The sequence below is a fragment of the Ostrea edulis genome, chromosome 1 (assembly GCF_947568905.1).
Source record: "Ostrea edulis chromosome 1, xbOstEdul1.1, whole genome shotgun sequence".
NCBI lineage: Eukaryota > Metazoa > Mollusca > Bivalvia > Ostreida > Ostreidae > Ostrea > Ostrea edulis.
In genome coordinates, this window is record NC_079164.1 from 74,758,163 (window position 1) to 74,773,551 (window position 15,389).

General features: G+C 34.5%; 2 protein-coding genes across 7 annotated transcripts in view; one reads left to right on the forward strand and one right to left on the reverse strand.

Moving 5' to 3' along the window:
* The window catches only part of LOC125681490 (voltage-gated hydrogen channel 1-like), a 7,994-nt gene extending 7,153 nt beyond the window's left edge, over positions 1-841 (forward strand). The window contains exon 3 of the mRNA XM_048921627.2: positions 1-841. This exon is cut by the window's left edge and continues 4,903 nt beyond it. The gene's annotated coding sequence lies outside the window, so the exon portion shown is untranslated.
* Positions 842-3,391: 2,550 nt separating this feature from the next.
* Positions 3,392-15,389, reverse strand: part of LOC125681509 (centrosomal protein of 192 kDa-like) — a 43,117-nt gene continuing 31,119 nt past the window's right edge. For 4 of the 6 annotated variants that reach the window (XM_056160482.1, XM_056160494.1, XM_056160489.1 and 1 more), the window contains 20 exons: positions 14,839-14,994; positions 14,552-14,636; positions 13,639-13,803; positions 13,224-13,404; positions 13,017-13,099; positions 12,691-12,812; positions 11,902-12,017; positions 11,578-11,785; positions 10,525-10,646; positions 10,282-10,342; positions 8,696-8,761; positions 8,305-8,410; positions 7,892-8,081; positions 7,572-7,651; positions 7,044-7,139; positions 6,743-6,844; positions 6,539-6,636; positions 5,922-6,042; positions 4,981-5,039; positions 3,392-4,788 (listed from right to left, as the gene is read on the reverse strand). In XM_056160482.1, the coding sequence (XP_056016457.1) occupies positions 4,656-4,788; positions 4,981-5,039; positions 5,922-6,042; positions 6,539-6,636; positions 6,743-6,844; positions 7,044-7,139; positions 7,572-7,651; positions 7,892-8,081; positions 8,305-8,410; positions 8,696-8,761; positions 10,282-10,342; positions 10,525-10,646; positions 11,578-11,785; positions 11,902-12,017; positions 12,691-12,812; positions 13,017-13,099; positions 13,224-13,404; positions 13,639-13,803; positions 14,552-14,636; positions 14,839-14,994 (2,350 nt within the window). In that variant the 3' untranslated portion in view covers positions 3,392-4,655. Of the gene's footprint in view, positions 4,789-4,980; positions 5,040-5,921; positions 6,043-6,105; positions 6,161-6,538; positions 6,637-6,742; positions 6,845-7,043; positions 7,140-7,571; positions 7,652-7,891; positions 8,082-8,304; positions 8,411-8,695; positions 8,762-10,281; positions 10,343-10,524; positions 10,647-11,577; positions 11,786-11,901; positions 12,018-12,690; positions 12,813-13,016; positions 13,100-13,223; positions 13,405-13,638; positions 13,804-14,551; positions 14,637-14,838; positions 14,995-15,389 lie in introns of those variants that run through there. The other 2 variants (XM_056160497.1, XM_056160502.1) reach the window with 2 other exon arrangements.

Here is a 15,389-nt window from a genome sequence, read left to right on the forward strand (position 1 = left end):
GAGTAAGCACATTTTTATGTTACCAATATGAATTGGAATGAGTAAGCACATGCTTGTGTCAATGATACAAATTTGGAAAATGTACGCATATGCTTGCATCATCAGTATGAATTAGAAACCGTAAGCACATTACTTATGCCACCAATAGGAACTGAAAAGTGTAAGCACATGCTGGTGTCAGTGATACAAAACTGGAAAAAGTTAGCACATGCTTGTTTCATCAGTTTGAATTGGATAAATTAAACATGTGCTTGTTTCATCAGTATGAATTGGATAAAGTAAGTACACGCTTGTTTCATCAGTATGAATTGGATAAAGTAAACATGCGCTTGTTTCATCAGTATGAATTGGATAAAGTAAGTACACGCTTGTTTCATCAGTGTGAATTGGATAAAGTGAGCATGTGCTCGTGTCTACAGATATAAACCTGGTGTTTTGGGGAGCCGAGTTTGCTTCACTTTGATGAATTAGCCAGTACTGTTATATCCATCTATCTCTCGGCTTACTAGGAAAATCTCATGCTTACTTTAATTAATGTTTCTAAATGCTCATAATAAACTCCTTTTAATAGCAAATAAGTAAAAATTGTGCCATAGATTTAATGCTGCTTTCCTCCTCAAATTTTTAAGAACGTGGGTGGAATATAGAATTTTTCAAATGTGAATTGGTGCACCCGATTCATTCTCTCATATGATATTAAGATAAATTGAGATTCAGCAATTTTTTTTGTTTTATATTGGAATAAGATATACACATGTAATTATTTGTACAAATATTAGTTTAATTGTATGATTTGTGTCCATTCAGTAAAGAATAAAGCACCTCTACAGCAAGTTCATAATGATGTCTACCAATTGTTTATAACGTCAATATGTTTGTCATGATACGTGTTCATTTTAAGGAGGTATGCTACACCAGAGAAATTTAATATGGATGAAAACTGGAGGATATGTACAACAGTATTTTGAAATTAAAAACTTTCGAAATTACTTTACTCAAAAAATGCAATTTTAGTAGAAAGCAATATGAAAAAAATTTAAAACCCCTGCTAGACTCGACCCCGTGATCTACAGTTCAGCAGTCGATGTGTTAACCTACTGAGCTACTCAGTTAGGCAATAAATTTTTGAATGAATGAACAAATATTGCTGATATTTATATTTTCATCCATGTTTTAAAAGGAAGTCGGCCATTATGATAATGTAGAGTACCTCCTTAACAAGAAATTTTCTGTTGAAATAAAGTTTACATACTCAACAAAAAAAGTAAGCAAGCATTGTGTCGGTATGGCCTAGTCCTAAGCAAGCTTTGTGTCAGTTATGACCTAGTCCTAAGCAAGCTTTGTGTCGGTATGACCTAGTCCTAAGCAAGCTTTGTGCCGGGTATGACCTAGTCCTAAGCAAGCTTTGTGTCGGGTATGACCTAGTGTTCTCCATTACACGATTGTGGTGCAGAAAATATTTCCAACTTATTTTCTAGCAATGCCTCTCCATTAAATGTTATTACCAGTTTTATGGTGATGTCTCAACGCAAGTGAAAAATTCTTGAATGGGACATAAAACAATAAACAAACAAGAACCAATAAAGTTCGAAAGTAATGAAAAAAAAATCAGGCGGGCCTGGAGGCCTCCCATAATTATGGAGCACCAAATTAGCATAAACTCAAATATTTGAGGATGTCACAAATTCAATTATTGCACACAAAAATTGAATCGATGCGCACATCAAATCAATTTTTGCTTTCATCAGTTTACTTGATGCACATATCAATGTTGTAAAATTGCTTGCAAAATTGCACTTGGGGCTCAGTATAAATGATTTTATCTCTATCATTCAATTGAAGATATCTTTAATTATTTACTTTTTTCAAATTTGTATAAGGAACTTATGAGTGCATCAATTCTTCGAAATGGAGCAACAATTCAATAGAGATAATTAATTTAATTGTGGATATGTTGAATTGTAGTTGCTCTCTTAAAAAATACTGCATGCATCAATTAAATTAATTCAACTGAAGAGAACAAGAATTCAACAAGAGACCCATGGGCCACATCGCTCATCTTGGCCCATATTTAAAGATTTCTCCTACATATTCGCATGTACAACTTTGATCCCTATTGTGGCTCCAACCTAACCCCAGGGGCCATGATTTTTTACAAACTTGAATCTGCACTATGTCCAGAAGCTTTCATGTAAATGTAAACTTTTCTGACCCAGTGGTTATTGAGAAGATTTTTAAAGATTTTCCCTATATGTATGTAAAACTTTGATCCCCTATTGTGTCCCCATTCTACCCCCAGGGGTCATGATTTTAACAAACTTGAATCTCCACTATGTCAAGAAGCTTTCCTGGCCCAGCGATTCTTAAGAAGATTTTTAAATGACCCCTCCCTATTTTTGCGATTATCTCCCCTTTGAAGGGTGCATGGTCCTTCATTTGAACAAACTTGAATCCCCTTCTCCTAAGGATGATTTGTACCAAGTTTGTTTGAAATTGGTCTAGTGGTTCTGGAGAAGTCAAAAGATGAAAAGTTTACAGATGAACAGACAGACAGAAAACGGGCACCTGATTGCAAGACCTCATTTGAGCTTTCAGCTCAGGTGAGCCAATTATTGTGCACATTTATTGAATTGAAGAAAGCAATTATTAAAAATATCTTCAATTTTATGAATTTATTTTAACTTTGCACTCCATACACAATTGTTATCACAACTCCTGAGTTGTTTGGCAAGAAATTTGGAGTTTAACATAATTGACTTGTATTAGAATCATTACCGTGATATACGCTTGTTTTTAAGGTTCCATTAGAAATGCCTGTAGTTCTTGTCTATGCTAAGCATAAGGCAGAGGAACATTCTAATGACTTGGGATATGTTGCAAGCTGGGATCTTCAAACTAGGTGAGCTGATAGATTACAGTCAAAGCTACCTGCCTTACAAAGGTCCCTTTAGTGACCATTCACGGGAGCACAGTTGTTCTCAAACGGATCTCGTTTTCTTCACAGAACCACACGATACTTAATTATGTGAACTGTTGAATTTTCTACCACATTCTACCGGTACAATTCTCCAAAAAAAAAATGTGAACTCTCAGATGCTCTAAACTTCTTGCTTCGCATATCCTAAATGCAACTGTGTAAATGAGTCTGGCTTACATATGTAAATGGCGAGATAGTGAATTAATGTAAATTTAATACCGACAGTGTTTTAATTGTTATCTATATGAAAAGTTTGGGAATTATTGTAAGCCATAATCTTTTTATCATTATCAATTAGTTATCGTCCTATTAAGGAACTGTCGCTAATGATGACATTCCCACTCGCAAAACGTACGAGAGATGTAGAAGGGATCATTATACCAGTAATTTACATGTAATAAACATGAAACGACACACTTTTAATCTATTTATTTTTCAACCTTAATATACATGTACAAGCATTGTTTATAATATGTAACAAACATTTCTACAAGGTGAAATAAATTATCAGTCTATATAAATACATGTACATGCCAGTTTTCCACCATCAACATTTAGAAATCGGAGATCAACAGTGAAAGCGAATAAAGTTTTATGTTATTCAATATTACTCTTTTGAGAATTTACTAAAAGAATTCATTTAATTTTAACATCTAACTTCCCATTTTTCTGAATTTAATATTTTCCAGTGAAATACACAAATTTGTTTGCTCTACCATATAAAATATTAAGTACCATGAACTGAGGTATGTCTTATAGTGAACACATGTAGGTTTCTTCATTACTGGGGTACTTTGAAAGAAAAAAAAACCATCTACAGAAAGACAAGGATTGAGACAATTTTAGAAAAGTATAATTTATCTTTCTCTCCCTCTTTCTCTCCCTCTCTCTTTCCAAAGACTAAACATTTTCAACAAAGAAACAGAAGTGCTTACTGAAGTACCATTTCTATCACAGATCCAATCACTGCCACGGTTTCTTGTCTACACTATATGTGCACCAATGAAAAACCAGTGTTTAAAATTAATTTTGTTATGGACACACAATCACCAAAATTTACGAATCATATATTTATAAATATTACCTATTGAGAATTTACATTGTACAAAATATTAATGGGCCTTGTAAACACAAAGAACATTCAAAGGCTAAAAACCTGAACAGATAGAATGTGTACCCATTTCATTTATTAAATGCAGAGTCCAAGGTTTTTATCCAGCACCTACCTAATCTATAAGTATGTAGGAGACTGGACAAAAGCTTGAAACTAGAAACTAATATTCAGATTACGCTGGAAGCTGCCAAGCCAACCAAACACAATGTAATGAAAACAGTTCACAATTCAGTAACAGAACAGAATTTTTACCAAATCTTTGATTATATCTATATATAGAGCTTATGTACAGTGTACTGAGTATAATTCATAAAAATTGACAATTCACAAAAGCAAATGACCATGATTCGATTACATATAGTCTTTATACATGCAAATCTTAAAGCTCTGTACATATAGTACTAGTAAATGCAATCAATAATACTTTAATATGCTGAAAACCCGAGACATAAGTCCCTTTGAGAAAATCACATTGAATATCTTAAAACAAAGCCAAAATGTCTATGTGAGCTACATGTAAATGTCATATTGTCACAGTTTAACTGTAATTCCCTCACATGCTGGTTATGATGTACAAAAGCCATGCAGCTTGCCGCTTAACGTGTATCCCATTCCTGTCTTTAGGACGATCAGACCCTCGTAGTTGCTTGGCTCAGACGGTCGGAATTCCACAGGGAGCATCAGATACTTTTTACTCCTTAAATAAAACATTACAAGTTCCTTTCATTTTGGGCAAAGAAAACCACACAAGTTAAAAAAACGTAAGAAATACTTTAACGTTGAATACAAAGAAATAGATTTACAAAATGTTGTCATACAGTTTGATTTCATCGGTCTTTGATAAACCAAAACCCCAAAACGAATGATTCAGAACATTGAGCACACTTACTTGACTTCAAATCTCATGTGCTTCACATAAAATGGTGGCTGTGGCGGAATCACCTCAATCTGTAGGGAAAATGGGACATAATAAAACACTGTTTTAAAAGAAATACAACAGTTAACCCTAGCCCTGTACTGTTAAGTCGTAAATTTTGCAAAAAATGTCCCAAGTTCATTACTCTCACCAAGAAAATTTTACCCAACAACAATAAATTATACTATAGCATAAGGAAAAACATAGAATACTGTAGATTCCTAAATATAGATGTGAGGAATCTATCACTGCATCATTTAGCAAGAGGCACCTCTTGCAAAATAATACTTCTCACATTCATTTTTACATTGCTAAAAACCCTTAATCAACAGTCCACTTGTGAATTCATGTTCTCAAGATCTGATGTCTACAAGTCATTTTGTGATAGTAGGTACTTGCATACAATAAGAAACCTAAAGAAAATAGTATGAGGATATGTACATTAATGAATGAATAAATTCCACACAAATAATGCTTGAAAAGCTTTAAACATTAGTACAATGATGATATAGCCAAAAGGACACAGGAAAACTTTCAACATAAACCATCATGGATATGTCAGTGTTTTACCTAATGCCACTTTGCTGTAAATGGATTGATTGGTTGTATATTGTTTAATGTCCCACTCAAGAATTTTCGCTAATATGGAGACGTCACCATTGCCCGTGAAGGGCTGCAAAATTTAGGCCTATGCTCAGGGGCTTACAGCCTTTGAGCAGGGAGGGATCTTTATCGTGCCACATCGGCTGTGACACTGGGCTTTTGGTTTTTCCATTTAGTCACCTCTTATGACAAGCAAAGGGTATTGAGGACTTATTCTAACCCGGATACCCACGGGACTGCTGTAAATGGGTGAAAAGAAACATAAATAAAATTTAAGTTAAAGTATTGAGCAGTAGAAATTGGTAGCTTACTGGTTGAGGTGATGAACAGTTGTTGGCAATCTGTAGCTTGGCTATTTGTGACTGCCCCACTGAACATGGCAAAAATCTCAGATCCTTATTCTTCAGAATCACAAGCCGATCTTCCTTACTCCTGTTAAAATCAAGCAGTGAAATTAATTCTTCAGAATCACTGGCCGATCTTCCTTACTCCTGTTAAAATCAAGCAGTGAAATTAATTCTTCAGAATCACAGGCCGATCTTCCTTACTCCTGATAAAATTACGCAGTGAAATTAATTCTTTACAATCACAGGCCAGTTTTCTTTACTCCTGATAAAATTACGCAGTGAAATTACTCCCAATACCTTAGACAATATGAGTATACACATAAACTTTGACATATCATAACCAATCACAAAGGAAAACATGTGCATGACAAATACCATAAAATCAACACCAACATGTTTTATACACAGGCACTTGATGTTTTAAATATCTATAATAAAAAAATTGTCTTCCTGTAAACATAATATTGATCAATATATGCCATAATATGGTATAGATATTTAAAACGTCAAGTGCCTGTGGTTTTATACTCTTTTCAGATGTACAAATGTAGCTTGTGTAAATCCACAATAGAAATGATTACTTTTTGTGTGTTTTGTGAGCTGATTCCTGGAAACTCTCGGTTGTGTCCTCTCTGTAAGTGGACGGTTGACTTCCAGGCAGGTCATCAGTGGAAACACTCTATAACAAACCCATTGTTCATTTGAAATTGCTCTTCATATAAAGAATTTTCTTACACTATACTTCAACAACCTGTATAGTTTTACTTGCAGAGATTGATTATTACCTCCCCTGTGAGCTGGAGGCGGACGGGTCTATCCTTCGTGCCCTGTACATCCCAGTGTTGTGTAAAAGTCCCTTTAGATCTTGGCATAAATTCCACATTTACCTACATAAATTATAACACATGAAAAATTGTACACTTCCCTGTAAATTACGATTAAAAATATTTCAATACTCTCAAAATAAAATTACAACACATTATGAAGAAATGAGAGGTTGGCCAAGACATTACTTCTGAATCTCAAAGAATTTAAAATACTATAAATAACAGTCACACAGTGGCATGACCTTTGACCTTTGACTACCTGTGTACTCTTTCCTGGTGGCAAACTCCCTGACTTGATGGTGAAGTCAAAAACTTTATACATGACCCGGAAAACATCCTTAGTACTGTCTGCACCCTGCTCAAAGTTAGCGACAGTACTGACATTGAGACAAATACTATATACACAGATTATTTTAGGAAGTGGTTCTGTGAAGGTGAAAGGTGTATTAAAACCTTAAACTGCAAAAAGTTAATAGAGTACAAATGTATGTAGACTATCAAGCACAAGTGAGATTTAGTGGAAAATTATTGCTTATTGTTATCGAAAATTAAACATGAAAAACTACAAGATACATAAATTATACTTGAAATTTAAAAACATACATGTACAGTGTACGGGTATATCGATTCAAATTTATTTTCTCGAAGAAGTGTACATGTATAACTGAAAGCAGTGCCTTCTAGATACCGTGAATTAAAAAAATGTCATTCTAACTTGTGAGAATGTGAATTACAGGTAAAAGAACTTTATGAAAATGGGTGGAGAACAGACATCTATAATGTGTACCTTAACATAGGGTGGAGCGAATGAAGACACAATCCACTGCATGGGCTTGTCAGAGGTGTTAGTCAGCTCAAACGTAGTCTCTGTAATGTTTCAATCCAGAACTGCATATTTCATACATTCTGTACATCCAAAATATTTTCTTTAAATCATATATTTACATTTAAAGATCCTGATTCTTTTATCACAACTTTTCTTTTAAATTTTGTTATATACCATAACTTAGTTTTATTTGTTCAAAAGAATGAAAATAAAAAAAAAATGTGGGTTGTTTCTTTTTTTGCGTAGCACTTTATGTTAACACAATTGATGCATTCTTTTACCAGACTGCTCTCCAACATTAGTAACCGGGAATTCAATTTTGTGAGCCGATGCCTGCATCATGCTCCCCACACTGGTCTCATAAGGCAGACTGATTGTTGGGCCAACACTGTGTCTGAATACAGGGACCAGAGTCTGTGGCAGGGCTGGTTGGCTGTCCTCAATATCTGTCCTGATCTGCACCTGTACCTTCTGTAATATCATAATGCAAAAAAAAAATCATAACTATGAATGTAAAAGTCCATGTATATATACGAATTTTATTCCTACATAACATGTAAGTACTGTGTAACATGTATGAAAATTTTATCAGAAAGATAAAGTAAACTTATATGTATCTTACTTTTTTCAAAATTTTAGTAATACTATTCCATTAAATCACGTTTTCATACCAAGTTCAAAGTCATAAGATTACCTTGGTTTTCTGGCCACATGTGACATGGACACACCCACTCCATGGGAGTTCATTAATTAACTTGTACACTGTAGGACTCGGGCTGATGCACACTGTCACTTTGTCCCTGTTAAATGAATATTCAAATGATTTAAGTACATGTATTTGGTGTATCACAAAAAAAAAACCCACAGGTTTAAGAGCTTACCGAATGGGTTTAGCGATATAAATGTGCTAGCTTACTGAATGGGTTTAGCGATATAAATGTACTCACTTATTGAATGGGTTAACAATATAAATGTACTCGCTTACTGAAAGGGTTTAATGATATAAATGTACTCACTTACTGAATGGGTTAACGATATAAATGTACTCACTTATTGAATGGGTTTAGCGATATAAATGTACTTACTTTGGTCCAACCACTCCGCCCTCTGGTGTCAATTTCAATTTCTGACCAGGCCAGCTCAAGTCGTACCTGGATAGATATGATGCATGTATCATACATACTCTACATTACAACAGTAGTTCTATACAGACTATCAACTTCTGCTATGACTCACCTAAAAACTAGAAATGTCTTATTTAGACTGATTGTATGCCTCTTATTGAGCACAACTGAAATGGGGCTGATCTTGGTAGTAATTGATGAAAGATTTGTTATGCTTCCTTGAAAATTATGCATTTAGCTTGACCTATACCTATGACCTAGTTGATAGAAATCCTCATTTCATGGCGAGTGTGCTCAATTCTTGATGATTTTAAGTTTTAGATGAGATAAACGTAAAAATAGTAACATCTTTAAAGCTGTATGGTCCGAATTACAATATTTTTTTCCATCTCGTAAAAACGCTATTAAATCATCGCAAGTATGTAGTTATGAGACTGTACGACATATCATAAATTATTTCATCTGTTTTAACCCAAATAATTTGATTTTAAATCGATGTTTACAAATAACCGCGTCACTCTGCCATTTCAAGTGACAGTCACGTGACCAGTTCAAACTTTCAGATCATCGATGGTCTTATCTGTGTAAAGCTGTGTATTTTGTTATAACAGTACCGTACCATAAGTTTAATAGAAATAAAAATATCAAATACCTCTTAGTAATTCGTTGTTTTACGCTCTTTCAGCCTTAAAACTAGACATTTGTGTATGAGTTAATACATCATGTTGGGATTCCCTTGACGCATGTGGGTCTATTTATAGACGTCTATTATGGGATGATTTATATATGTAGCCACTATATTTACTTTCTAAATAATATTCGCACTGTTTCTTTTACATGCAGATGTTTTCAAGCATGTAATTAAGGGAAAGTTAATAACTTTATAAAGTAATTAATCTGCTTTAAAGTAATTATGTACAAAAATAATACATGAACATCGGGTCATACAGCTTTAAGATTTATAGTTCTATTTTATCGAGTGTGTGCAATTCTTGATGATTTTAAGTTTTAGATGAGATACACGTAGAAATAGTAACATCTTGAAGATTTAAAGTTCTATTATCTATTTTATCATGAATTTCATTTTGTGTATCTCAAAATCATTTCTAAATTTGAATTGACATAAAAAAAAAATTCAAAAAGGACAGATATATATTTGGACCAAAAATTTGAATTGACATAAAAAAAAAATTCAAAAAGGACAGATATACATTTGGACCGATGTAATGCCTACATAGACCATTTTGTGAAGTACTGCTAAATACTGCAAAGCTAACTTCTTAAGACCCAGAAACTATTGTTTAATGCACTTGACTCTTAAACCCTTCACGGGGCAGGGGTAATCCTCATTCCATGGAATGTCTGTGTGTGAAGTATGGCGACTTCAGACCAAGCTGTCTACAGACGGAAACAAAACCTAATTCTATCACCCCTCTCCAATTCTGTTGCAGAAAGTACAGAATATTTAAATGACTTAAGTATAACAATTCAACTGTAGTATTTTTCCTTTTTTAAAATTCCAAATACTGTAATTCACATCCACTTACGACAGTGTCCTACTTTGGAAATTACTGATCTGAAACTTCAGGATTGGTAGTTTCTCGTCTTCTAAACAAAACAAAAAATCAATTTTAAATTTGAATACATGTACAAATTTGTACTACACAAACACAAATTCAAGAATTTTGAACAATGTACTTGATTAGCTCTTATCATCTTTAATACATTTAAAAAAGACTTAGTAAATCACTGACACTATTATACAAGTATATATTAAATCAGAAACTTACGTTTACTAGAAACACGGAAAATGAGCTGAGTCGGTTTGACTGTCCAATCCTTGTCCTCCTCCTCCGGCACAAACAGTGGGGAGTTCTGTAGGGGAGTGGTGCTACTTCGGGGGGATATGCACCTGCATACAAAAAATTCTTATCAATTAAAACTATCAAGCTTCTTATAATGAAATCTGATTAAACACGCACACAGCATATGAAAACAAAGATAAAACTGATGCATACTAGTCATCCATCATTACTCAAGTAACATTGAATACATAGAATATCTAATTCTGAATACTTATTTCTTGCTCTTGATCAATTTTAAATTACACTATGAAATTTCATATCATACAGTTCATACACTGTACACATTCATCTACAGTTTTCACATTAACAGCCGATCCACAGGCCTTATCTGTCACATGAGTATTAGATAAAAGTGTCACTAGCCCCAAAGGGCCACAAAATCTATAATAATTTTCCTCTTCTGCCTATCTAAATTAAATTCTAATATTCAGCAGCAGTATAAAACAAAATCAAAAAGATAAATACCCCCAAAAGCACCCATACTGAAGACCAACTTTACATAAATATATGTTATATAAAAACCAAACGACTATTTTGGAAACACCCTAGAAAGAACCCCGGGGCAGCGAAATTCACAATTTTGATTATCCCTTTCTGCTTTTCCTAGATATGCATTTACTTTTCATATAGTATCAGCAAAATGAAAGCAGTCTTTCAAAAGACAATTAAAGACATTAATCACTGACTATTTTGGCCCCACTCTGATACCAAAACCCCATCCCTTGGGATTATCAAATTTACAAACTTTCGTAGAGGACTATTTGCCCCTTTGAAATATCAATTTAGTTTCAAATTGGTCAATTTTTGCCCTGTCCCTAAAGCCCCAGGGGTGCAAGAGTCCTGAAATTTACAGTTTATGTCCCCTTGTCCTAAAGGTAGTTATCAATTGATAACAGATGACAACAGATGCAGACCAATAGCAATAGGGGATTTATAACTTGAAACATACATTAACATAAATTTTCAAAGCTTTGTCACCTGTTTGGATCTTTCGAGGGAATTCCTGTAAGACTAGCACTGGTTCTCCAGTTTTTCTCTGTGTTAATGGGTGACTTTCCAGAGTGGTGTATCTGGGGAGTTTTGGTTAGGGAGAATTCCGAAGGAGAACCCACAAGGGCTATATATAGTCTGGACATGGTGGTATAAAAAGTATCAATCATCGAGTTCGTAGTCACCTCTGAAGGAACTGAAAGTGAAATGAAAGTAAAATCTACATCAGGTGCTATATACATTAAATGATGAGCTTTTGACAAAATTGAAAGAGTGGAAGAACCACACTGAATCCAAGATGATACAATGTACCTGTGAATTCTGGCACCAAGTTTTCATCAGGTATGTTGTGGTTAAGATTGAGTGACAGGATGAGAGGATCTACAGAAGAGCTCGGTTTGTATGGCTTTGTAGTAGAACTCATGACCCTGTAGGGAAAACAAAATATTGAGTATGTATAAAATTTTAGAACCTACCAATAAAAAAACACCCAGCACTGTGTCAGCATTTTCAAGAGACTGAGTCACACAATAACATAGCAGAGTATCCACACCATTCAACACAAACTCTATGTAATGAATGGCCCAATCAAAAAAAAAATTCAAAAGGGAGGGGTGGGGTGGCATGTGTGTTGCCCCCCTCATACAACACTTTTTCCTGCCAAAAAGGGTGTACACTCAACCGTCCAAAACAGCATAAAATAACCTTCCTTGTCATTTTTATCAAACTATGGGGCGGGCTAGGGAGGGGTTGGTGGTTTTGCTACTCCTCTAACCTTTCTTGCAATCTTGCACAATTGTTTTAGTTTTCAATTTAATTTCGGCTGAACAGCACCCACTACTACATGTAGTGTTGTTGAGTCAATATTTGTTACTACATAGTCTACAATATGTAAATTTTCTATAATCTAACAAACACTTAAAATCCATCTTTAAGAATATTGACAATAACAAGTAAAAAAAAAATATCACAAAGAATTTTTTATAAACCTGACCAGTAGTGTTGTGTACCTGATTTGCACAGCAGACATACGTATTGTACAGCATATTAAGTGTTTATTTTAACAATGTAGTAATGAGAGATAATAAAGCAAATTCAAACCCTCGGAATCTCTGCCTGGAAATTTCATCACCATAAAAGGCCACTACTGTTGATATGATCTGCCTGCTGTTGGTACACAGTGATGTCTCTCGGTCAGAAGGGTTCAACACAATAATCACAGACTGTAAGAAACGAAGGGTTCAACTCAATAATCACAGACTGTAAGAAACGAAGGGTTCAACTCAAAAATCACAGACTGTAAGAAACGAGCATTCTGACAGTTAAAACACATTCTATTTTACTAGGCATCGAGTATGTACATGTAAACATTGAATCTAACACCCTGTAACACTTATTTTGACAGTGTAGGAGATGACAAAACCTACTTTTGTTCCCTCTTGTTCCAGAATAAATTCACTTGGTTCTACCAACACTCTACTGGACACATTATCTTTTCTGCAATGCGATCCTGAAAAGATCCAAAAATAAAAGAATACAGTATTTAGTTCCACATCTTGAATTATCCTTTTTTGAAGTCTAATTGATGGGATTCATTAATATCAATGAGTAAAATATTCTATTGTCCAACAAACCTGTGTAGGCCATGAGTTTAACAAAGACAGGTCGTGACCCAACATTCCTAACAATGATCTTCTCTCCTGTTTCCTGCCCCAGAGAAATATCACCCATATCCAGACAATACCGGTTCATGTCCGCAATACTGGCACCTTCCACAACCAGCTTACCGACTCCCCCATAACCAGACACGGGTATCTGTAGTAAGGAACACACATTATATACTGGCACTGTGTCAGTACATGATTTACCTATACTATTCACAATACACCTGTATGCACAGACATACAACTTAAATAGAGTAATACATGTATCTTTAATACACGAGACTGCAAAAATACATGTATGTCTCATGCCTATTAAAGAAAAATACTTTTATTTCATTCCTTAACTGATTCATGAAATATTTTCAGAAGAGACAGGAAGGCCTACTGAGAACTTGTCCGCTGTGTCGTACGGTTTGATGATGATTTTCCCCGAGCTCAGTGCTGTGGAGAGTGGGGAGTACATCACATAAATAGGAAAAGTCTCCAGTGGCTGGACAATGACATCTCTGATCTCTGTTAAACTGTTGGACTGGATAGCTGATGTGCGCAACTGAAATGTTGAGAAACACAAATTCCATATCACATATTTCCAGATTACCAGGGTAAACTAATATTCATAACCTTCATCTGCATAGTAGTCAGGGACAATACCGATTTCATTATGTCTGTACAGTGTTGAGGAATGTAATTTCTTTGCTCCAGATCAAGCCTATCTTATTCATAATTCACACATGCAATGGTCAAAGCTTTACTGATTTAGTTCTTGGCAAGTAAAAAATCGAGATCATTTTAAGCAATTTGAAATTGGTTTTAATCTGTAAATGAAAGGTTTTTGATCTAATGGTGACATGTAGTGTGAATTGACAATCAGATAAATTTGTAGGACTCAATATTTGGTAGTTTTTGTGACATTGACACACCCACAAATCACCTACCATAAAGAACAAACACAAGATTACTATTTATCTCAAACTAGGGAAATCTGACCCCGAGAAAACAGAGCAATTCTATGGTAACTCCAAATGTAATAGCCAGGACCAAAACAGAGATCCTAATGAGGTCATTAGGTCAAGTTCATACTGAAAAAGAAAAAAGCGTTCTAACCTATTTGGACCAACAATGATTTTCTTTGACAAAACCAACAGGTTTGAGAGATTGGGCTTTAAAAAGACCCAATTTTGGGGTATCCCACTCATAAGACAGCTTTAGGTACAAATGTACTTCAACAGACGTTTGGCATTTGTAAAGACAAAACCATACTATTTAAGAAACAAAATTTTAAAACAAAGAGAGTTTACCTTGAAAACATGTGATTTATCTCGTACTTCCAATTTCAATTTCAGGGGATATTGTGCTTGGTTTTTTAACCTGAACTTCTTTTCCCTAAGAAACATAAAAACAACATTTTTTGAATTCAAAATTGATGAATTTTGCATTTTCATTTAAAGATTCAATCCAAAACTATTAATAAAACCATGCTGGTAATTATGAATTTCTGCAAAAAAATTAAGGAAGAATTTGTTATAAACATGTAATTTGCTTCGCAACAAAACATTTGCAATTAAAAAATAGTTAATGTACTCACAGCGATTTTCCAACACCCACACCACCGAAGTAGATGAAACATCTATCACTAAGTACTATGTTAGTGGACTGTCTCTTCATACTTTCTGTCACCACACTGCCAAGTACAGGAAGCTCGTATAGGGGTCCATCTGGCTCCACATTCATCAGCAGAACACTGAAATCACAAATAACTGAATGTAGTCATCAGCAGAACACTGAAATCACAAATAACTGAATGTAGTCATCAATACAACACTGAAATCACAAATAACTGAATGTAGTCATCAATACAACACTGAAATCACAAATAACTGAATGTAGTCATCAACAGAACACTGAAATCACAAATAACTGAATGTAGTCATCAACAGAACACTGAAATCACAAATAACTGAATGTAGTCATCAACAGAACACTGAAATCACAAATAACTGAATGTAGTCATCAATACAACACTGAAATCACAAATAACTGAATGTAGTCATCAACAGAACACTGAAATCACAAATAACTGAATGTAGTCATCAACAGAACACTGAAATCACAAATAACTGAATGTAGTCATCAGCA